General features: G+C 44.3%; 1 protein-coding gene across 9 annotated transcripts in view; it reads right to left on the reverse strand.

Annotated features, from left to right (window-relative positions):
• ARHGAP44 (Rho GTPase activating protein 44) overlaps positions 1 to 24649 on the reverse strand; it is a 128450-nt gene that overhangs the window by 38448 nt on the left and 65353 nt on the right. For 7 of the 9 annotated variants that reach the window (XM_077327540.1, XM_077327536.1, XM_077327538.1 and 4 more), the window contains exons 2-6: positions 6022 to 6061; positions 3314 to 3418; positions 2919 to 2995; positions 2302 to 2413; positions 636 to 712 (exon numbers count right to left, since the gene is read on the reverse strand). In XM_077327540.1, coding sequence (XP_077183655.1) covers positions 636 to 712; positions 2302 to 2413; positions 2919 to 2995; positions 3314 to 3418; positions 6022 to 6061 — 411 coding nt within the window. Of the gene's footprint in view, positions 1 to 635; positions 713 to 2301; positions 2414 to 2918; positions 2996 to 3313; positions 3419 to 6021; positions 6062 to 21664; positions 21688 to 24649 lie in introns of those variants that run through there. The other 2 variants (XM_077327539.1, XM_077327533.1) reach the window with 2 other exon arrangements.

The following is a 24649-nucleotide window of genomic DNA, read 5'->3' on the forward strand; positions in this document are numbered from 1 at the left end:
TTACAAATGGTTTCATGGTTCCTTCAGCCCAGTAATTATGCTACCCTGGTGGCCAGGAAACTGCCACAATGCTGCTCCTTTCTACACAATGTGGGAAGCCTGGGTCACAGGGTAGCAGCCATTGCAGAGAGTCCTTCCTGTGTCAACATCTGGGTTAATGCTGATATGTAAAGGAGCCACACGATGGACCTCTCCAATGTGACTGGGGCTTCCTGTACCACCCTGGGCAAGGGGAAAGGAGCGGTTCTGTCACAGTTCCCATCCAACTAGGGAACCGGAAGAACCAACCTTAGCCCATAGACTTGTGTGTATGGCTCACACAACAAATTGTCTCTGGCTGAGTGTGAGACTTAGGATTTGAGGAATTCTCAAAGCTTTCACTAACTCCAGTAAACTGCCTTTCTTTCACCAATTAGAGGACTTGATGGGGAGGCTCCTCCATTGAAATGGCCTGATCTAGTCGCCATTTCAGGCCACTCTCTCACAGTGGAAGTCTTGGTGAGTTACTTTCAGAGATTACAATCTTCTCCAGGACCAGGGGTTGTTTTGTAAAATTGGCAATGCAGCATTAAGATTTCTTAATTAAGCTATTTAAAAAAACCCTAAAAAGCAAAGGGGGAAATACAATCTATTACCTTGTTTTTGAAGAATCCATGTCCAGAACTAATTTTGCTAAGTGCTTTCTTTGTTTTTGAATATTTGGGATTTCTACCTGAAATTAATTAGAAAGAAAAAAACGTAGCAGGAATCAATTCTGCAAGAATCTCCAAAGATCTCCCATTCACTGAATCCCACAGTGAATTATCAGGATTTCACATGCTGGGGTCAATGACCTCAGGTTACCTGTGAGCCGCCCAGCACCTATGTAAGTGCCCCCTCCCCCCAGTTTACCCCAAAAGCGACTTGGTGGTACTGCCTCTTTATGTGATATTGTTAAGTGTGGGTAATTGGAAGAGAAGGAAAAGTGCAAAGAAGCGCTTAGCAACTATCCACACCTTCATTCAGATGCACCCCTGAAGGCACAGTTTCAGAGTGTAGCCGTGTTGGCCTGCTATAGAACACCCAGATTTGAGCCCTGTAAAATCTTAGAGATATATTTATACCTCAAAAATCTTATTGGTGTGGCTGGTCTCAGATCAAGTTTTTTCCCTTAAAGAATTTCATGTCACATCTTCCAAGATTATATAGTTACAGAGACACATAACAGGAGACAAGGAAAGATATGGTCTTGAATTCAGAATATTCCTTAAGCCAATTCACAGACCCATTTACCAATAGCACCAGAACTGGAAAATAATGGGTGAGAAACACAAATATACCTAGTTTGCAATTCCCAGGCATAACTTGAGGAGAGTTCCCTTGACACTGAAAATGGTCTTCAGCTCACAAATTAAACAGAGAGCTCATTTTGCACTTGCACAGTATATATTCTTCAGGGTACTTTAAAAAAGGCAGCTGCTGTGCTAGTCTATATTTGCTGACTGCTTAATATTTTCAAATGAGTTCATAGTTCCCAAAAAGTGTTACTCCAGCTCCCATGAGTCAAAATTTGAACAATCAACATAACTGGGAAATCCATGTTTGTTTCAAGGAAAGGGCACATACCACATAAATGTAACCTTTATAAATAGAAAGTCAGAAAACCAACCTTTTGGAAACTGGAACAACAACACAACCAATTAAAAAATTAATTTAAAGTTTTTTTTTTTAAGTAAAGGGAACTGTGCATTATTTAATTGCTAATATGCATTTCAATGCTCAGGCAGAAGAATGAACCTTAGCCTGTGCTGACAGGAAGAGTGAAAGAAAGCAAACGCATCACTTTAGAATTCAGGAGGCGGCAAAAGAGAGCTCTTTCAACCATTCAAAGGATGCTGCTCACAATAGGTAAGCCACGGATAATTTGAACAGAGGAGGCTTGGCCTTCTCTAGTTGTGCATGTGTGTGTTTGTGTGTTTCAGCTCCTGCCTTGTGACCCCTTCCTCTTTCCAAAATCTTGCCAGCAATATTTCAGTTCCACCCCACTTCTACTGCTTGCACAGAGCTCTTTGTTCATGGACAACTCCCTACTCCCTGCAGGCAGTCTTGCCCTCTCCCAAGAGGAGCTTGTACAAGGGCCTACTGGTCCCCCACACCAGCTCAGTCTCCCAACAGACAAACCCTGCAAGTACAGAATTGCAAAAATGGTACTGCTCCTTCCCTCCTCTCTCCCAACACTGCCTTTGTTACGCAACCTCTTCCTATTAGGAGCAACCCCCTACCAAGTGCAGTGCGGCAACTTACTGCTCAGCTGACTCTCACCTCAGCCAACACAAACAGAGGTTCAATCACGTCCCTTTCAACTTGCAACTCAAAGTGGATGAGCTCTTGGGCTAGCTTGTCCTCGGCTTCCCCACATAACTTCAGCATCTTCCTGCAGGAGAAGAAAGGCAAGCAACAACATAAAAGAAAGAGATGGTAATGGGGCCCAAGGGTAGCTAACTGGGGTAGATGCAGCTAGTGAGACAGAAACCACACCTAACCCCCAACAGCAACTGGACAGACACTTGGATATGAGTTGAGGGGTACAACCCTGTTCCATGCAGTTCCACAGATCACCGGTTATTCTTCAAAAAATGGCTGGGGTGAAATTACTACTTATCCCTCCATTTGAGGAAGTCATTAACATATGCAAGGCAGGCAGGAGCCAACCCAAGGAGGTTTGCTGGGGAGAACCTCAGCATCACAATGCTATTCAAAAGGGACACAGGAAACATTAGTGGTTTAATACAATTATGATTCGGTAAGTTTCAACTGTTTTCCAGCCAAGGCAGATTTTTAGCAGAGTGAAAAAGCTCCCCCCCCCAAAAAAAAAAAACCCAGATTGGTACGCCATTTCCACCTGTACATGTAAAGTGTTTCAATGGGAGATATCTTACCCAAGCAGGGAGTCGTCCCCTAGAACGGCAGAACCCTCCATCAAACACTGGGCAAGTGATGTCAAAGGTAATTTCTTCTGCAACAAAAGCAACTGTTGTATGAATTTAGGGGGAAAGAGTTTTTTATTGTTTTCAAACTCCATTACAACACAATGTGAGTACCTCTCCCGCCTAGAAAATGACAGTATTTTCATAACACTCTCTCTTTTTTTTAAGCCCAAACTCTGTGTTATTTATTCCTTGTTTTGCAGTCCTATGCAATTTCACACAAAGGAGGGAAAAGCCACTACAGGCCTATTCCCAGCTTGCTTCCCTCCTCTCCTACCTCTTCTCAAAGCAAACATGAAGAGACATGAGCCCAGCCCTATCGCATGGTGGATATCAGAAACTCTCACCGAACGCTTGTCAGAATCTGATCCTTGCTGCCCCTGAAGACACGCTGTCAGCTTCTTGTGTGTGCTGTGGGAGACTTGCTTCACCAGCTCCAAGCGCTTCTCCACCTGGGGACACACACAGTAGAGACTGCATTAGAATGACTGCTCATCCCCCAGCTCCCAACGGCCTGTCCCCAGCGCATCTCAAAGCTGGTCCAATGAAGACACAACCCACTTATGAGTACACTGGAAGGAAACAGTCACTTTTAACATGTGGGGCTTTACATCAATCAGTGGGCCAATGCTATTTTATGATAAACCCTGCTTTTGAAAGCAAGCTAATCATAAGATCACAGGCGTGGTTGCCCTTCCGCATCCATAATACACAGGCAAACTGTTAAGGTTAGTGAATAAATCTGGTGGGGGAGAATGGGGGAGTCATGATTTCACCATTAATGTTAGTCTATTGCTCTTTTTTTTGGGGGGGGGGGAGGAGTCAACCAAGCCAAGCCTGATGCAGTTAAGTAGATGGAAATCAAATAATTACATCTACAGAACTGAATTTTTGGACTGGCATTTCAGGATGTTTTGTCAGTAGGGATGGTAAGCTTAACAGTATGAGTCAAGAGACACTAAATCATGATTGTGAGGAAAGAGGGAAGAGAAATGGGCGGGGAAGTACAGGAAATAACAGAAAAGTGTGCCACACTTCTCTGTCAGGATTCATGACACATGTTTTCAGCCACTCTCAGCCATCATGAGAACTAAACCTTAGCTATCATTTGTGCCTTATTGGAACCTAGTCATGTCAGGGCTGACTCACATTCAACACTGCGTCTGAGCAGCACAAACTACCAGGGGAGGTGGGGCAGGGAAAGGGCACAGGACGTCCTTGGACTGCCACCCTACCTTTGCATCTGTATCTGAGGAAGCACAGTGCTCCCATTCCTTTTAACTCTACTAACATCAAGGGGTGTAACAATTTGTGAAAATAGGACCTAGAAACCTTCAAGCAAATAATGGTTCACTCGATTTGCACCTAACGATAAGATTCAGGGATTATGGCATAATCAATATATTTTGTGGTGGCATAAGATATGCTGTTGCTTTCACTATCAAATTAGCTTTCTCAGAATCCATCTATGGGCCAGGGAAGAGAGACTAAGGTTGAGAGAATTACACTGTGCTGGTCCAGAGAACTGGAGGATGACTCTTTGCTGTTGATGATGAAGAAGAAGAATTGGTTCTTATATGCTGCTTTTTTCTACCCGAAGTAGGCTAAAAGCGGCTCACAGTCGCCTTCTCCTTCCTCTCCCCACAACAGACATCCTGTGAGGTGGGTAAGGCTGAGAGACCCCTGATATTACTGCTTGTTCAGCACAACTTTATCACTGCTGTGGTGAGCCCAATGTCACCCAGCTGGCAGCATGTGGGGGAGTGCAGAATCGAACCCGGCGTGCCAGATTAGAAGTGAACACTCCTAACCACTACACCAAACTGGCTCGGTTCCTTTTGGGGTTTCCAAAGAAGTGCTGAAATAGTGATTTAAATGTAAAATATTTTGGACTTCCATGAGATGTACAATTCAGAAGTCACCCTGAAACGTGCATGTGGAAAAACCTGTATTGCAGAATGCTACAGATCACCTGTTTCAAGCTATTCTTGCAAGGGAAACTGCCCCAGCTGACCAAACATAGCCTTTATGTGCTTTTCTCTTTAGATATGGTTTCTATGGAATTCAGAAAGAAAACAAAATCATCATCCATAATATTTTCAGTGCCAGCCTGTCTGAACAGTTTCTCAAGACTTCACTGGAATTATTTAATTCCTGGTTCCTCTCCTTGAACATGAGGCCAGATTTCTATGCTTCAGGAAGAAGTCTTGCTTGTGAGACTCAGAATTTCATCTGCTTCTGAAGATCCCCTGGTGAACTTCAATGATATTTCCATGTGGTTGACTAATAATAAGTAACCCATACGGTGGGTCACAGGAAGGACTCTCCCTCTCAGCCTGGAACATGGCTGAAGGGGGAGGGGCAAATACTTAATGGAGGGTGTTAGGGGGCTAGAGATGCCATGGCTCTGGCATGCAGCAGACTGTTTCTAAGTCCTTTTTATATAATCACAGAATCATAATGTTGGAAGGGGCCATAAAGGCCATCTAGTCCAACCCACTGCTCAAAGCTGGTTCAGCCTAAAGCATCCATCATAAGGATCTGTTCAGCCACTGCTTGAAGAGTGTCAGTGAGGGGGAGCTCACCACCTCCTTGGGCAGTAGATTTTTATGCTATTTACTTATTATGGTTTGTATTTTCAACTTATATTCCTTTTGACTTCTCAGATGTCAAAAAATGAGATATATAGTATTATGTAGCACAAGATGCCACAAAGTGCATATCTGTATTTCTCCCTCTAGCACTGGGACTGTAGCAAGTCTGTCTGAACAAAATTCAGTTATTGAAACTTTGGTTTTCAAAAAAATACCAAATTGTACCCTTTTATATGCCTACAAATTTATCAATAGTTTGAAGCAGTAAAATGAACTTAGTTTTATGAGGAAGTAAGCATAGATTTCAGTTTCCCATCCAGATTTCTGATTCTTTTTTTTCCCTTTAAAAAAGAATGCCTCAGTCCTGAGGAGAGGGACTTGCAGAAAATGTACATCTTTTGAGGTGTAAAATACCAAAGGATGAAACAATCCACTTGTTTGCCGTAAGAAGAACACAGTACCTGCAAGAGATCTTCACTCAGAACTTCTGTTTTTTCAGCCCTGAAGAAAAAGAGAGAACTCAGTGAAAACCAAATCTCTTAACAGGCAAAATCTTAGAAAATGTAATTCTGTTATTATTACTACATGGAGAGGAAATACACCTGGAGAAGGTAGAGGCAGAAGGCAGACTGCAGTGAGGAGAATATCTAGGTTTCCAGTAACATTAGTACTAATATGTGGAGAAGATAAGGTGACCAGATTTTAACATTGGTAAAGCAAGGGGGGAGGGGGTGTTGTGATTAAAAATTTGGTCTATATAGAATAGAATCATAGAGTTGGAAGGGGCCATACAGGCCATCTAGTCTAATCTCCTGCTCAACGCAGGATCAGCCCAAAACATCCTAAAGCATCCAAGAAAAGTGTGTATCCAACCTTTGCTCGAAGACTGCCAGTGAGGGGGAGCTCACCACCTCCTTAAGCAGCCTATTCCACTGCCGAACTACTCTGACTGTGAAATTTTTCCCCTGATATCTAGCCTATATCGTTGTACTTGTAGTTTAAACCCATTACTGTGCATCCTTTCCTCTGCAGCCAATGGAAACAGCATCCTGCCCTCCTCCAAGTGACAACCTTTCAAATACTTAAAGAGGGCTATCATGTCCCCTCTCAACCTCCTTTTCTCCAGGCTGAACATTCTCAAGTCCCTCAACCTATCTTCATAGGGCTTTGTCCCTTGGCTCCAGATCATCCTCGTCGCTCTCCTCTGTACCCTTTCAATTTTATCTACATCCTTCTTAAAGTGAGGCCTCCAGAACTGCACACAGTACTCCAGGTGTGGTCTGACCAGTGCCGTATACTATGACATCTTGTGATTTTGATGTGATGCCCCTGTTGATACAGCCCAAAATGGCATTTGACTTTTTTACCACTGCATCACTCTGCCTACTCACAAGTACCCCAAGGTCTCGTTCACACACAGTGTTAGCTAGAAGCGTATCCCCCATCCAGTAGGCATGCTTTTCCTTTTTCTGACCCAGATGCAGAACTTTACACTTATCTTTATTAAATTGCACCTTGATCTCATTTGCCCATTTTTCCATTGTGTTCAGATCTCGTTGAACTCTGTCTTTTTCTTCTGGAGTATTTGCCAGTCCTCCCAATTTGGTGTCATCTGCAAACTTCATGAGTATTCCCTCCACCCCCTCATCTAGATCATTAATAAATATGTTAAAAAGTACCGGGCCGAGCACCGAACCCTGAGGTACCCCGCTACTCACCTCCCTCCAGTCTGATGAAACATCATTGACAACAACTCTTTGAGTGTGGTTCTCTAAACAATTCCCTATCCACCTAGCTATCTGAAAATCCAGACTGGAGCAACAAGAATTTTCATAGAATGCATAGAATGCAAAAATAGTATTGTAATATATATATTTAAATTTCAACATAAGTATAATTTGCCAGGGTCCCCCAGATGTCCCTCCAAAAGTGGGACAATCTGGTCACCTTAGGAGAAGAGGAATGGTACCCAAAATAAGCTCTCCTAATCCACTCACACGACAGTTTGGATACTAGCACATCTCAAATCAGTGAAGAGAAATCGTACTACCAATTGGAGCAGAACAGTTTTAAGAGCTTCAGCAAACTTGAAAAATCCCCCAACAGCTTCTAACAGGAAAGTATTAAGAGAAGAAGTTTAACCTTTTGAGTGACCTATTGTGATTCACTGTTTAAGGCAGCCTTTTTCAACCTTTTGACCATGGAGGAGCCCTGAAATCAGTTTTCAGTCTTCGAGGAACCCCGAAAGTGATGTCGGCTGGCCATGCCTGCCTGTTATGCCCGGGAGTGACATCAACACCTGCATTAGCAAGCAATCTTGAGGAGGACTGAGAGGGGGGGAGGCAGGATCTGGTTTAAGGCAGCAGTATACATGCAGGCTCTGCCCCCTCCCATGCACAGAAACCAAGAGAGAACTCAATGGAAGCGCCAGGAGAGGCAATGCCATGGACCCCCTCTGGATCTCCAACAGACCCTTGGGGCTCCACAGCTCCCTGGTTGGGAATCCCTGGTTTGAGGGATTGACATGTCACTGGGGCTGGATATGAGAATGTCATGAAAGGAATTGCTTTGGATCCTTACGGGGATCCGAGTGTTATAAGCCTCTATGCCAAGAGGGCTCTGGAAACTTTCCCACGTAACACAAATTCCACACAAATTCCACACCACTTTTGCCAACTGCTTGCCAAATGGATCAGTCTGACAATTCATACAGCCTCCATGGTAGCACCGGCAGCCTCAAGGAAAACATGCGGAGGGTGCAGGCACTATCCATACAAACATAGCAGGACACAATGTAAGTGGCTTGCAAACATGAGGGCCCTGTGTGGGACTGCAGCCACGTAGCAGTGCTTCCAGAGCACTAACAACATGTGGACTGTGACATTTGGGTTGCTGGGTGAACTATGTCAAATTTAGAAAATGACAGAGTTGTAAACATTTCTTTTGACCTCTTAAAACTTGTTTCATTTCAAGATCCAAGTGATATTTTATTAGGTTAAAATCTTTGTGGGAAAATGAAAAATATATTTGCGTTATTTATCACTGCCTTTTTCACTGAGAGTGGAAACAGATCGCACAATATAAAACAATGCAATTAAACCACATAAGGCAGCCAATAAATAATGCAATAGGATTGGAATGACAATTAGAAAAAATGCAAAAAGAAAAACATATCAGACATGATCCATCATAAGCAATGCAGAACATGGCATTATAGAACAGGAATTACAAAAAGCAACTGTCTGAAAGGGCTTAGGTCGCCCAAGGACAGTCTCAATTTCCCCACTGAGCTCCAAAAGATGCCTCAGAGGAAGATTCAGAAACATGGCCTGGGGGAAACGGGAAACTCTGGGAGACCCCAGCATGGTAGTTGACCCTGGCCTCTCTGTTCCAGAGACTTCCCTTGGGGAGCTTGCAGTTGTAGCTCCTCCACCAGAATTTCCCTCTATCCCCTCATGTTCTGGGGCAACTAAGCACCATCCCAAGACCCAGTCCACAAGGCCAGTAGGATCTGCATCTACTCAGCAGGATCTGCAGAGGCAAAAGAGGGTCCAGCAGAGATGCAGTGCCAGGATTACAACTTATGCTCCATCTCCTGGGCCAGACCATGGATGTAATCCTTTGCAGGATTCTTACCCCAACACTGGACAAGATGAGTCCCAGGTACTCCTTCCAGAGTAGGGTAGTCCCTCTCAGCCTATTTAGGCTTCAGGCTGGGAGAGGAATCTTGCTGGATCACCTAGTCCAGCCACCTTATGATGACTCCAGGAAAGGGCTTTCAAGGCAAGTAATATGAAGAGGTGGTTTGCCATTGCCTTCCTATGCGGAATCAATACTGACCCATCTCACCTGAGATCTGATGAAATTCAGCTGTATCATTCTGCCTCCCCCCCCCCCCTCTGCTTCACTACCAAATTCCGCATGATATGTGGGAGTTGTAGCCAGTCCAGACAAACAGACAAAAAAGTCTCTTCATACAAATGGGCCCATAAACCTTTCAGATCAGGTCTGGCTACTGGCCAGAGCTAGTAACAGACTTCTCTTGGGTTGCTACATGCTGATTTGGATACCTCCACTTCCCTCACTTTCCAAGGCTGGATTGATCAGAAACTGGGTCTAACCCATATCTTGAGAAATACTCTCAAACTAGAGCATTCATGACAGCCCCCCCCCCCACCTGTCAACATCTATCCTGACACTCACCAAGTGCTTTTAAGAAAGTGGGCAGGACTAGGTGAGGCTTTTGCCCATCAGGTCTTTTGATTGGCTGTGAAGAGTAAAAGGCAACAGACCTACTGCCTGAATTGTTGAAAAGTTACAATTAGAGTTATATATAACCTCAAATGCCAAAATTTTGTTGTCGGCTCCACCCACTATGGCAGTCATTTTCTAATTGTACCTATTGCTGTATGTTAGAATTCGAAAAGGACCTGCAGGCTCAAAAAGATTGGGGACTCCTGATCTACACAATCCGTGCAAATATTTCAAATCTGAAATAAAATCTATTGAACTGAATAGCAATTTTTCACGGATAGGATGCGACACGAAAAATAATGTTATTTGAATGTCAGAGGTAATAAATGAAAACCAGTTCTGAGGGCAAACATAAATTTCAAAGTTTAAAGATGGATACAGAATTTAATCTTGTATTTTTAGAATAAACTTGACCTTTGAATCAATCTCTTAACAATATCCATTTTAAACATCAACTTGGTTTCTGCTCTAATAAACACCAATAATTTATCTTATGCTAAACAATCATGAGAGTTGCCACAGAGGGAAAGAACAGTACAATTTCATTCAGGCTCTCAAAATAGCCTAAAAAGGTTGTATTCCATTGCTAGTTTGGTGGAAATTGCATCACCTTCTACTTGTTACGATAGAACTGGAACTGGAACTCCTGAAAGAGTTCACAAATGCTGGGGGAAGAATGGACCCTTCTCCATCTTTCCCTTTCTTGTAGCCCACTGTAACTTATACCATCTAACACTCCAGATTACTGTTGCCAAATTATTGCTGGCCTCTTCATCTCTTTTTAGTAATGAGTCATACTAATATAGCTTCTCAAGCTCTCCTTTTCATCTTTAGACCAAAAACAATGTTTTCCCAACAGATCTTTCTTTTCTTAGGTCGTTACAACTTTTTCTTTAACTATAAAATCGACAGCTTTTGAAATCATCTCTGCATAAAGACCCATTAACCATCTAAAAGCTTTCTAAATACCTTGTGTCAGTTCTGTCTTGCACAGCTGTGATAAGTAGGCTCTCTTGTTCAAAACAGAAGAACTGTCACATTGATGTTTGCCAAACTGGCATCTCTCAATAAGTAATAACTTGCTCTCTCGCTCTCTCCTCCACTCTCTAGTCTAATGGACATTAGGACTATTATCCCCCAAAGACTGCCAATTCTAATTTTTTTTAAGTTATCATATGAGTTCAAAAGCTGTGATTGCAAAGCATCAGGAAACCAATATAGAAGGAATGCTAATCATGAATCATGAAGTTTCTATGTATTTGAATTCCAGCCTGAATGGCAGGCTGTTACAGAAAAGCATTTTAAAAATAAAATTCTTATTGAGAGCTGTATTTGTCTGTAGTTTTTGACTTTAAAAGGGAAATCATCCACAAGTGGAAGCTTTCAAAGATTTCATTCCTCTGTTTACAGAAGCTCTTGACCTCAACAGAAATTGAACTCAGACATTTCACAGTGAGAGCCTTATCTTCCATCCCTCCCTCCCTCCCTCCATCCATCTTTACTACATTGACTTGTCTGCCTCAAACTGCAGATTACACAACACAGTAAAATTAAGGTTAGACCATCAAAACATGCTGGGCTGGCTTTTTCAAATGACTCAGAAACTTCTGCTGGTGTAGAATGCAGTAGCCAAATTGCTAACTGGGAAATACAGAAGAAATCTTATATCTCCTACATTAGATAATTATATTAGCTTCTAACTTGTTTCAGATAAAATCCAATACGTTAGTCTTAACCTTTTAAACCTTAAGATGTGGTGTGGGTGGAAGGGAGTCACCGAATTTTTCTTTGAGTGTAACTTCTGAGTAATAAAAGATATCCTAAGCTCCCCCCCACACACACACACACACACTGCACACATTATCAGGTATTACTTTGCAGAGCAGGGGGTAGACCTGGTGTGTGTGACGGAAATCTGGATTAGGGATGGCAAAACAATCATCCTGAAAGAACTAGCCTCTACTGGGTTCTCCATCCACCATCAGTCATAGGGGCGGGGAGGAGTAGTGCCATCTGGCAGGTGTACCATGCGCCCAATGCACTTCCAGATGCCCTGCCTGTCATTGCCTGGATATTACAGTTCCCTAGATTATTGATTCTGGGGGACTTTAATGTCCATGTGGAACTGCCACCCTCTGGCAATGGGCCGGATCTCGCAATTCATTGTTGGCCCTACCCACCAGGCAGATCACACCCTGGGCCTCATTTTTGGTGCAGGGTTCAGAGTAGATCCAGTCATGGCTACTGCTGTGCAATGGTTGGACCACTATACCCTGAAGACCCGCCTTAGGTTGTCACCTCCCCCTCAGTTGGGATGCACATTTCAGCTCAACTTCAGATACTTATGGATCCAACTATATTCCCGAATGCTCTGTGGGACCCAATGCCTTCCGGCACTTCTCTAGATGGACTGGTCAGTGACTAGCTTGACAGAAGTCTGACCACCATCAATTATATGTCCTCTCCTCCCCCGTCTTGAGCTGGGCCCCTGGTATACCAAGGAGCTCTGCAGGAAGAAGCGGGAACTGAGACAAGTAGAGCGAGTTTGGAGGAAGACCCATGCTGAAGAATCGAGAACATCTTATAGAATGCAGTTAAGAGCCTATGAGACAGCGGCAAAGTCAGTGAAATACAACTTTTACTTGACATGCATCATGTCTGTACTTTGCAGATAAAATCTCGACTATCCTCCATGACCTCCCTCCAACTTTGGATACAGAGAGTTAACTAGAAGCTCCTTGGCCATCTTTGGAGAGTTACTTCAGACAACTTAGACGACAGGGTGCTAACAGCAATGAGACCAACCACTTGCCCACTAGACCCATGTCCATCATGGCTGCTAAAAACAACAGATATAATAATAGGGGCCACCCTCTGGCAAATAATCAATCTTTCCCTTTCAACAGGAGAATTCCTGGAAGTATTACAAGAGGCAGTGGTACGTCCATTGCTCAAATAACCATCCCTGAATCCACAGGAACTTAACAACTACCACCCCATCTCGCACCTAGTGTTTCTAGGGAAGTTGGTTGAAAAGGCAGTTGTGGACCAAGTATCAGCATTCCTGGAAGAAACTTCAACCCTTGACCCATTTCAGTTGGGTTTCTGGCCTGGCCATGGGGTAGAGACAGCACTAGTTGCCCTGATTGACGACCTTCACTGCTGGCTGGACCAAGGCAGGGAAGTGCTACTGGTACTATTAGACCTGTCAGCAGTGTTTGTCACAGCCAATCATGAGATCTTAGCTCAGCACCTTGCCGACACTGGGATACGGGGGACAGCCCTGAAATGATCTCCTTTCTCCTCAAAAAGAACCTCCCAAGTTCAAGAACGGTGAAGAAAAGATTTTTTGCTCTTGTCTCACCTTTGGAAACAATGGAGTTCAGATGGGGCACCCTCTTTGGCTGCTTGTAGAATTGGTCCGGATTTTATTTTTAGACATGTCTATTGGAGACTCCTGTCCTAAACAAACTTGAATTACTGAGGAGGTGTCTACACCAACATGGGCATGTATGCAGTGTGAGATGTGTTGGAGTTGGACTTCTCCACCTGCAAACCTCACATATATGAGGCTGCTGAGTGCACACAGGAGGTTTTCTTTGATGTGATACCCAAATTTGGGCATTTTCTCCAGACTAAGGATACTAGGCTTCAGTTGGGGGCAGGGGATTTCCCATTGCTGGCCACCATGCTGGCAGCAGGTAGGAAAAAAAATCAATCACCACTGGTGCAGCAACAATACATCACATCTGGGGAAAACTCTAAACTGATGCAATGTCACTCTAGGAATTCCCCAAAACTCTATGGTTTCAAGACTGGCATGCTGTTACTTCTGGTTTTTCCCTATTAGTGAAGTCATGCCATAAAACCACTGATAGCTGCACCCCATGTCCCTCCTGATGGTCACCAGACCATGACTGGTAACCCTCCTCCAGACCCAGCTGGCCATTTCATTCTTGGCCTCCTGGAAGTGTGCAAAGACTATTCCTGAGGGCCCTCAAATGTGGGGTAAAGTGTTTACGACATGTCAGGTTGTAAACTGTCATTTCTTCTGTTTTTTAAGCATAGTCTGGTTCTTTAATCTTTTCTTTTTAGATTTCCCCCACTATTCCCCAGAGGTCTCAAGGCAGCTTCATTTTTATTCAGATATCAAGAGATATACATGTTATAAAACAAACCACAAAGGAAATGGAAAACAAATTACAACTAACAACAGTTCACATCAGAAGCATTTTGCTTCAACTTGCCATTCCAGAAGATAACAAGCATTACTGAGTTTTTACTAAATTTATCTGAATTCAACTGATTATTAGAGTTAATTGAGTTAATAATGCAATGTTCCAAATATGATAAAATCAGTTACTCATCGAGGAACTATATTTGCAGTAAGGAGTAAACAACCCACATGATTCACATACATACAAGTTCTTAGATTTGCTATTTATGACTTGAAAGCCCTGAGCATGCAATGCTTTTATGCATAGTGCAGAAGCACTTGTAAGAAGGGTGACAGTGAGAGAGTATAAACTTAAATTGCCTTCCTGGCAGATTAACTCATCTGCCTGGCACATAGCCAGTGCCTCCACCAGCAGACATCCATTTTGTACCAAGGATGGGAGACTGATGAAGAAAGTGATTGTAAATACCTGCATGTCCTGTCACTTCACCTTTTCGTAAAACAACAATGATGGCCCAAAATAATTTTGCAAGGCTTTCTCTAGGAATGGGTAAGTAACTGTATGATAGCTCCCCAAGAGTGCATAAGCAACATAATGTCCAAAGGTACTATTAAGAAATTCTTCCACATGATATTGTAGGGGACTAGTGTATTCCCTGATTTTGAGCCTTTCCCCCTATTTTAAGGTTCTAAGAAACCAGCGGAACTTACCAGGCTCTGGGACTGAACAAGCCAAGAAGGAGTATACAGTGTGGTACTATTCAGCCCTCTGTCCAGATCATTCTCAGGAGGACAGTTCACACATGCATGTATATCACTTGATTTCTCTGCACGATGATTGGCAGCAGATTATGTTCACAACAAAGGATTTTTTCAAGTGAGCTGTGGTGAAGCAATATGAAAGTGCTGTCCAAGGCATTCTTTATCTATGAAGGTTGATTCACACATGCAATACAGCACTTGATACTATATACATTAAATGATTGCGCCTATAACTAAAGATGTAAGACATTTCCAGAAAGTTTGAAGACAGTTTAAACAAAACAAAAACACAAAAGGGTAAACTAAAAAAAAAAATCAAATGCATCATTATAGGATGGGGAAGACTTGTTGTGGCAGTAGTATGTGCAAAAAGGATCTAGGAGTCTTAGTAGACCATACACTGAACATGAGTCAGCAGTGTGACTCAGTGGCTAAAAAGGGATTTGGGGCTGTATCAAACGGAGTATAGTGTCCAGTTCACTGAGGTGATGGTACCATTTTACTCTGTCCTGTTTAGACCTCACTTAGAGTACTGTGTTCAGTTTTGGGCACCACAACTGAAGATGTAGACAAACTGGAGTGAGTCCAGAGGACGGCAATGGAAATGGTGAGGGGTTTGGAAACCAAGAAATATGAGGCAAGGTTAAGGGAGCTTGGTCTGTTTAGCCTGGAGAGAAGATTCATGAGAGGTGATATGAAAGCCATCTTCAAGTACTTGAAGGGCTGTCAAATACAAGATGAAGCAGAGCTGTTTTATGTTGCCCCAGAGGGTTGAACCAGGACCCATGGGATGAAATTAATTCAAAAGAATTTTTGGCTTAACATCCAGAAGAAGTTCTTTACTGTTAGAGCGGTTCCTCAGTGGAACAGACTTCCTCGAGAGGTGGTGGGTTCTCCTTCTTTGAAAGTTTTAAAGCAGAGGCTAGATATCCATCTGACAGAAATGCTGATTCTGTGAACTTAGGCAGATTGTAAGTAGGTGGGCAAAAGGGACTGTGTCTGAGCTAGGCGATTGTGACCCTTCCTTGCATACCCAGGAAAATGCTGAATACCACTTTGGAGTCAGAAGGTGAACTTCTTCCAGACCAGACTGACCAGGGATTCTGGAGTTCTTTTTTTTTGGGGGGGGGGGGCATCATCTGGGCATGGAATTGGGGTCACTGTGGGTGGGCAGGTAGTTGTGAATTTCCTGCATTCTGCAGGTTAGACTAGATATCCCTGGAAGTCTCTTCCAACTCTATGATTCTATGAACTTCAAACCTATACAATATTTTTTGTATCAAGTGTAAACCTATTTTGCTTCTTAAACTTCATAAAATGCATAATTTACAATTTAAGCATATAAAATGCATTAAGTGGCATACTTATAGGATTTACTGTCATGGTTCCACAGGGCCTGCAAGACAGAGCTCTTCCACCAGGTATTTAGTTTAGGCTGAGTGTGATAAGTACTGGGGGAAATTGGACCCCTCCCCCTAGTTCCCATGTCTAGGTATTAGACCAGCAGGGAACCATCAATTGAACTACCCCTGGTGTTTTCCATCTCCAGTTATTCCAGCCACTGATTCAACTGCATGAGAGGTTTGGGAGAGTTAATTATTGACCGGCATCTTATAATATTTGTGCAATATTAACATATATTTTTGTTTTATGTACTGCTGTTTTATTGTTTTATTGTATACTAGTAATCAAGCCGGCTGTAATCTAAATACAGCGGGCGCTAGACCAGGGAGCCCCCGGCAGTTGCGCGGAGCACGGCTGCCGGGGGCTCCCTTTGTCGGGGGCCTGACGCGGCGAGAGGCGCTTCCCGCCTCTCGCCGCATCAGGCCGTCGGGCAGGGAGCCCCCGGCGGTTCCCTTTGTGGGCGGCCTGACGCGGCAAGAGGCGCTTCGCGCCTCTCGCCACTTCAGGCCGCCATCAAGGGAGCAACTGCGAGCCGCACGGTCAGCAGGCTGGGGATTGGCCCGGCCGATGGTCTGTCCAGAGGAAGGGGCCAATCAGGCCCCTTCCTCATCATGGACAAAGCCCTCCCCCCAAGGGCTTAACTAATTGTTTAGTCCATGGTGCCTGTGGCACCGCGGGCGTGTTAAGGATGTTGTAAACTGCCATGAGCCAGAATTTCTGAGAATGGTGGTATATAAATTAAATAATAAATAAATGCAAGCACAACTGCAAATGCACCCAATACTAAACCAAGAGAAAATTCTAAACTGCTGCAAGCTATGCTATTTTAGCACATTTTACTCATCCCAAAAGACAAAAATGTATTTCATTAGAATTTTTTCATAGTTCCATGATATTCCTCAGGTTTTCTAATAGACTTAAATTGAAAACCTAAGAACCTCACTTGGTCCAGAATATGATGGCCAGGCTACTGCTTGAGGATTGTATCACTCCTCTGCTGAAAAATCTGCACTGATTACCCAGTGGCTCCTGGACACTATTCAAAATGCTGGTTCTTAAAGCCATGACACTGGTTAGCTTAGGGTTGCTAGGTCCCCCCTGGCCACCAGAAGGAGATGGGAGAGTAGTGATGCCAGATCCAGGCTGGGAAACACCTGAAGATTTGGACATGGAGACTGTGGGAGACTGGGACCTCAATAGGGTACAATGTCATAGAGATAAAGCAACCATTTCCTTCAGCAGAATGGATCTCTAGTCTGGAGATTAGCTGTAATTCCTCAGGTCCCTCCTAGACCAGCTCCTCCATGACTGTCCAACTCACTGAGCCTTTCTTTCTGTGCCCAAACCTGCTGAGGTAGGGCAGGCTGCAACCAGACACAAGGCTTTTCTGTGGTGACGCCTTGCCTTTCGAGTGCCCACCGCTGGGAAGCTTGCCTAGCATCTACCTTGCTTTCATTTGGACACCGAGCTAAAACATTCCTTTTTACTTAAGCCTCTCAGAGGTTTTATGATTGGCTTCTGGCTGAAGGATCATTTTATCTGCATCATTTTAGAATGCTCAGTGCACATTTGATGCTACTGTTAATGCCCTGACTGGTTTTTAATGGTGTCTGTCTTGTTTTTTAATGGCTGAGTTTTAAAGGCCTTGTATCATCTTACTGGTAAGATACCCTGGAGGCATATACATTTTCTAAAGAAATAAAGTTTCCGGTGCTGGCATCTTGCCCTTGAATTGCACTCTCATCTGACACCTTCCATCCTATCCCTATTCACAAATTATAATGAATGCATATAGAATCCATGTATGCTGTACCAGTGATGGTTCTTTGTATGCATAATGAGTAATTGTCATTTTACCCCCAAATTTATCCAGAAACTGACCCCTGGTCTAACAGTGAATGTGAGCTGGCTCTTTCTTACAAACAAGTGCAGCTAGGATGTATATGTGTTCACCTGTAACCTGTGGACAAGGCTATTGTCTTTCAGCACAAGGTCCAAATATTTCTTTTTACCTAGGCTTTTAACTAATCCAAGACCTGTTCGTGGATATTTTTCAGGAAACTCAGTGGTCGTAGCATGCTGTTTTTACGTATTATTTTGACTGCTTCTTTTTATATGGGTGATATATTTTTTAAAAATAATTCATTTTACGGTATTGTTCTTATAGTAAAAAAGGAAAGGTATCCCCTGTGCAAGCACCAAGTCATGTCTGACCCTTTGGGTGATGCTCTCTAGCGGTTTCATGGCAGACTCAATATGGGCTGGTTTGCCAGTGCCTTCCCCAGTCATTACCGTTTACCCCCCACCAAGCTGGGTACTCATTTTACCAACCTCGGAAGGATGGAAGGCTGTGTCAACCTTGAGCCGGCTGCTGAGATTGAACTCCCAGCCTCATGGGCAAAGCTTTCAGACTGCATGTCTGCTGCCTTACCACTTTGCGCCACAAGAGGCTCTTTTAGTTCTTATAGTAAACCACCTCAAACAAACTTGCAGAGACAGTACATAAACTGCTTAAATACACAAGCCACAGTACTATCCAGTCCTAATTCCCTCTAACTTGCCAGGAGACATGGAGTTTGCCATGCATCCCAAAATGAAAACACTTATATAAACAGAAGCTCAATCACATGAAATGTTGTATGGCCAAAGCCTCACAGCAAATGAGCTCAGAGCCATTCATGCTTTGAAACGTTGTGCTTAATGAGCAGGCAGAATTAGCCCTCCGAGTGACGCACATGCAAATGGAGGCCATGTTTGCTAAGTGGCAAAATGTTCAACTAGTATCGGTTACCCAGGAGAGAACACTTATTTGCAATGATGGGAAGAAAAGAAGGATGGACTTTGAAAGGAAATTCAGCAGACAGAATCCAGGGGGGCCAAAAATAGAAAGCCAAAAGGTATATGTAGCCAGGGCTCCATGACAACTCCTCGTACAGTCCTCTCCCAAGCCCTTTAAAAAAGATCAACACAGAAGAAAGCTGAAATGTCTGTGGAAATTTGCATATCAACCACAGGACTGAATCCTTTTTGCTACTATAATCTTCCGTTCTACCTGCCAGAGGGAATATTAAAACAGCCTGCTCCAGGTTTTCTCAAGGAACACGCGACTCCCTAGGAATATTAAGAGGGTCGCCTCGTTTGACTGCAAACCTTCTTGCTAGTCAAGAATTCAGAAGCATACAACAGGTAAAAGAAGCATCTCTCATTCCTCTAGGCTGTCATTCTGGAGAATGGTAAAGTAAATCAAGGCCAGGTCTTTCAAATCTATGATGGACCAACTGCTGACATGTGAGCATTGCCATCTGGCCTGCAGCACAGACTGAAGAGATTTGGAGGTTACTTTCCAGCAAAGCCCTCCAGCATGTCTTTACATATGGAACTAGTTACAATTCATACAGCTTGGCTATGTCACTCAAACTTAACACAGAAATCTTTGCCATCCCACGCACATACTGCAACCCAGGTTAGCATCCCCTAGTTTTGTTCAGCCGATGGCATTAGCTATACTGACCACATTGCTCACTAATTTATCAAAAAATGCATCAGTGGCCAGGATGTGCTTTCCCACTGATGAATAATGGGCATTATAACTGCTCTTCTCACTTTGTGCTCTCTGTGTAATCACAGATCACACAGACAAAGTAGAGATGCGGTTCTAATAACCGCTTTAATGTACCAAAAGCTTTGCATTAAGCTACTAAAGTACTTTCGCTTTCTTTGCTAATGAGGCCTCAAAGAATAATGAGCAAAAGCCATGACATTTCAATTTCTAGCTCTGGTGCGAGGAATCTATGATCTCTAAACATGGGTTTATGTTAACAAATACCCTTAAAAATCAGCATCTGATTTTGTGATACTGATATGCCAGTATCATGACCACTGCTGCATTGTTTTCACAGGCTGAATCTTTTCTGTCTTTAAGCAAAAGAGCCTTTAACTGGGCACACAAATTGTAGATGCTGGGAGCAGTAAACCAAATGGCATTTCAATTATGAGTCAAAGAAATTCTGATAGAGCCAGTGCCCCAAAATTACTGACTGAAACCTGGCCAAGATCAGGTCATGATGTGGTCTTTAGGGAAAAAAGGAATTTCTACCATGTCATGGGAATTTCAGAGAAGTACCAGATATTAAATGGTCTTAGGAGACTGCATATTAAGCAAGTCTGCAAAAAGTCTTTGTGCTAAGGAAGGTATGTCTAATATTTCAAGCAAAATACACCACCATAGGCTCATTCACATGCTCATCTTATAAGAACCAAACCCAGCTCACAAGATTAGAAGCCGCCGCTCTTTATCGCTACACCATGCTGGCTCTTGTGCAGCCCAACTAAACCATGTTGTGGCTTGGGACACCACACCACAATGAGGCAATAGCAACAGCGCACCCCTAGGGATCAGTTTTTCCCCAAACAAGGGTAGCATATTTGAGAGCTTGACTTGTACCTCTCAGAACCATGTTACTGATGGCTGGGTCTGAGGTGAGTCCCTAAGGGGCCAAAACGGCCTCAGGTTGCACATCACAACATCCCCTGGCAGCCAATTCCACATTTTAATCACTCACTGCACAAAGCAGTATTTCCTTCTGTCTGTCGAGGCAGACTGACAAGGCAAGGGCATTTAGCGGTTCAAGGATGGCAAGACATCTGGGCAGGCAGCCTCCCTTTAGGTAGAGGGATAAAGCCGGGAGGACAGCAGGGGAGCATAGTGTGCAAGGGGAAATTGACACAGCAAGGCCAGGCACTGGGGCAAGAATTGAAGACAAAAAGTTTCACCCCAAATCCTTGAGGACTGTAATACCTTACACATACAATCCTAGTGCCTACAGCATGTAGTTAATCAAGAAAGCCCAGAGCTTCCCCTGTGCACACACACACTCACACCATGTAAAGGAACAGAACCCGTATTTCTTTGAGGAAATCACAGGCTGCCTTGTAAAAGTGAAAGTATTAGAGCAGTGGTCCCCAATCCCCGGTCCGGGACCGGTCCGTAGATCATTCGGTACCGGGCCGCAGCTTCTCCTCGTCCTCCTCCCCGGCTGCTGCCTCAGGGGATACCTGTCACTCTGCCGCCAGCTCACTTTTAGTGCTCTCCAGTGGCCACCATGGCTGGGGCTCCCCCTCGGCGTGGCACTGCACAGCTGCTACTGGCAGCGCCCCCTAGCAGGCAGTGGGAAGTCAGGAGTGCCAGTGGGAAAGCAAGCGGAGCAAGGCCTCAGGCAGCGGTGATGGCCCTCGGTAAAAGACTACCCCCCTCCCAAGCCTCAGTAAAATTATCAAGCGTTGACCGGTCCCCGGTGATACAAAGATTGGGGACCACTGCATTAGAGTCAAGCAAAAGAAATGCTGCAATAACAAAAGAAGAAGAACAAAATAAAGGAAAACCATTGGCTTTTTCATGACTGGATGTTTAGTTAAGGAAACTGTTTCATTTTCATATCAATTACAACATTATCATAAACAAATCTTTGTAATTAATAATGAAACAAACAGACAAGTCTAGCAGTTACCAGCACAGAGCAGGATGCAGTTCAGAGGATTTCCTGGCTCCAAGAAAACGCTCTTTTCCCTGTGGATTATGCAAGGATTAAGTTCAGCATTTCTCGTTACTGCTTAGCACTGCTAAATAACACAGAGCAAGTAATATTTATTGCTGGGTACCACATTAAAGAAATCTCGAGAAATTTAAAATGAGACAAGACAGCATGGATGAGAACAGATGTGGAAGGCCAGTCACAGTGCAGACAGGGATGTGATCAGCCATAAGAAAAACAAAAGGCCATAGGAGGCAGATCTGGGCTGGGGGCAGCACCGAAATATCAAACCATCGTCTGCCAAGGACAGGAGAAGGGGCAGCAGATTTAAATTGTCAGAAGATAGAATGGGGTTCAGAGCTAGGGCGAAAACAAGCAGTAAGAGTAGCACAGCAAAAAGAGGTTGTAGACTGCAATGTTTTGGGTAGGTTTGAAATAAAAGATTGTACTGTCACATGTGGAGGGTGCTTTTGGGGTGAGTAATCCTGCCTCAAATTTAGGTAGGTTTAGGTAGATCACTTACATTTTTAGGATTCCTTTAACAAGGACTATTGCTGAAGTATGGCCAAGCTATCCATCTGCATTAAAGGTAAAGGTATCTCCTGTGCAAGCACTGAGTCATGCCTGACCCTTGGGGTGATGCCCTCCAGCGTTTTCATGACAGACTCAATACAGGGTGGCCTTGCCAGTGCCTTCCCCAGTCATTACTGTTTTACCCCCCCCCCCCCAGCAAGCTGAGTCAACCTTGAACCAGCTGCATTACTGTTCTGCAAATTAGAAAGCCACTGTACAATGTCTGCTAGAGAGCACCACAGTAGGGATAGGCAAGAACTCGCTCACAGGCCAAAAAATTGGGGCTAACTTGGGTGGGTCCAAAGCTTGGGAACTTATGTTCAGGAAAAGCACCTCCCCTGAACATTTACCAGACTTTGGGCTAGTTTAGCTGTTTGGGTCCAGCAATTTAAACCTAACAGCAGAGCAGCAGACCTCGTGCTGCTCTGCTGTTAGGTTTAAATGGCTGGCTGTGAACCATTTATCCCTTTGGTTTTGCTCCCTGTTGCTTTGAAAGGGGTGGGGGGGGGAGATAAAAGGTTAAACGAAGCCCCTTCCTGGGTGATCCCAACCCCTTTTCTCCTGGCTGCAGCAAGTTGTGGCTGAGAGAAGTGCTTTCTTGGGTGATCCCCTACTTTTTCCTGGCCCCAGCAAGTCACTGCCAGGAGGAAAGTGAAAGGTAAGTCACTTCCAGGACCGTGGCTGGGAGAAAGGGAGAACTGAACTTTCTGGACCACTTTGGTTATTGTGGGGCCCATTTGGGTTTGTTTGGTGAAGTTTGTGCCTAGCCCTACACTACAGCTGATATCAAATCCTTTAAAACGGGGGTCGTCAACCGCTGGTGGACCGCAAAGGCCTCATTAGCTGGCCTCTGGCGGCCACACCTGCCTCTCCCCCCCCCCCCCCCCGCAGTGAGAAGCTAACCAGGCCACTTCGCTTGTGGCCGCCAAAGCAGCCGCTTCGCTCGTGGCCTGGCTAGCTTCTTGCTGCAAGGGGGGGGGGGGAGAGGCAGGTGCGACCGCTGGCATGCCGACAGACACAAAACACACATGCACGGAGCTGCCACGTGTGCGCGTTAGTGCCCCTGGTGGTGAAAACATGTGTGCGCAGCAGCTCCGCACATGCCCGTTTTCACCAACAGGGGGCACTAATGCGCATGCGTGGCGCCCGGGCCGCCAGCTCTTCCCCACCCCTGGAGACGGTCCTCAACCATAAAAAGGTTGGGGACCGCTGCTTTAAAAAACCAAATTAAATGGCACTCCTCCACTTGCAGCTACTTAGTCATATAAGACCATTATTTCGAAATCAGCCTTAAATACAAAAGCTCATCAATAATACAATAACAAGCAACAACAGGAGAAGGAATACAGTACACAGGGCTCCAACAAAGCCTTTCCACCACACCTGTGGAGTACGATTAGCACTCTTAATTAAGAGATGGGTTCAGATCACCAAGGCAGCCTGGGTTTTGCAATGCAATCAAATGTGAATGGTCAATGAACTTGATCAGGAATCCAAAACATAAGCCATTATTTTTCTTCCCTTTCCTATTTCCAAAAATAATTGCAAGTGATTAGAAGCAGAGGGAAGGAATGAGGGGCTTTTGTCCTTCCCTGATTCACTTTCCGTTCATGTTTGTGAAATATTAACAGAAGGACAAGTAATATCCTCTCACTGGACATAAAACAGAATCCTCAGAAGCATGCAGTCAAGTAACTGAATGGTTAACTGAAATCAAAATGTATTTAGTGATCCCACCCCATTTTTTGGTCTTTCGCCTCCTTCAGATTGCTGGGTTATCTGCTGCAACAAGCAAAATCCCCCCTTCCCCCTGGTTGGGTCAGGGTTCTTTGACTTTCTGACCTACTTTCTCCACCAGACTTCCCCATAGGGCAGGCTTTCTCAACCAGCGTTTCATGAAACCATGGGATGGGGTTTCATGACAGCTCTGGAAGGGTTTTCCGAATGGGTGGGAGTCAATTAATTTTAATATATTTTTATAATTTGTTGAAAGTTTATTGGTGATATGACCATATCTGGTCATGTTGACCCCCCCCCCCCAAAATGGCCAATCAAGGGCCTGGAGGGGGTGGGGAGGTGCCCCAGGTGGGCATGTACACAGCTATGCTTCCTAACCATATTCTGCATGAACGTGCCACTTCTGGGGTTTCCTGAAGCCTGAAGAATGTTTCAGGTGTTTCTCAATTGTTAAAAAGTTGAGAAAGGCTGCTATAGGGTCTTCCCAACTTTCTCAAAGATTCTTCCAAAACATGGTATTTTCCTACCTGTAGAGTTACCAGGTCTCAGTTGGGAAAGAGCTGGAGATTTGGGGGGGGGGGGGTGGAGCCTGAGGAGAGCAGGGTTTGGGGAGGGAGGGACTTCAGCCAGGTATAACACCATAGAGTCCAC

This window comes from Paroedura picta, chromosome 3 (assembly GCF_049243985.1).
Source record: "Paroedura picta isolate Pp20150507F chromosome 3, Ppicta_v3.0, whole genome shotgun sequence".
NCBI classification, from domain to species: domain Eukaryota; kingdom Metazoa; phylum Chordata; class Lepidosauria; order Squamata; family Gekkonidae; genus Paroedura; species Paroedura picta.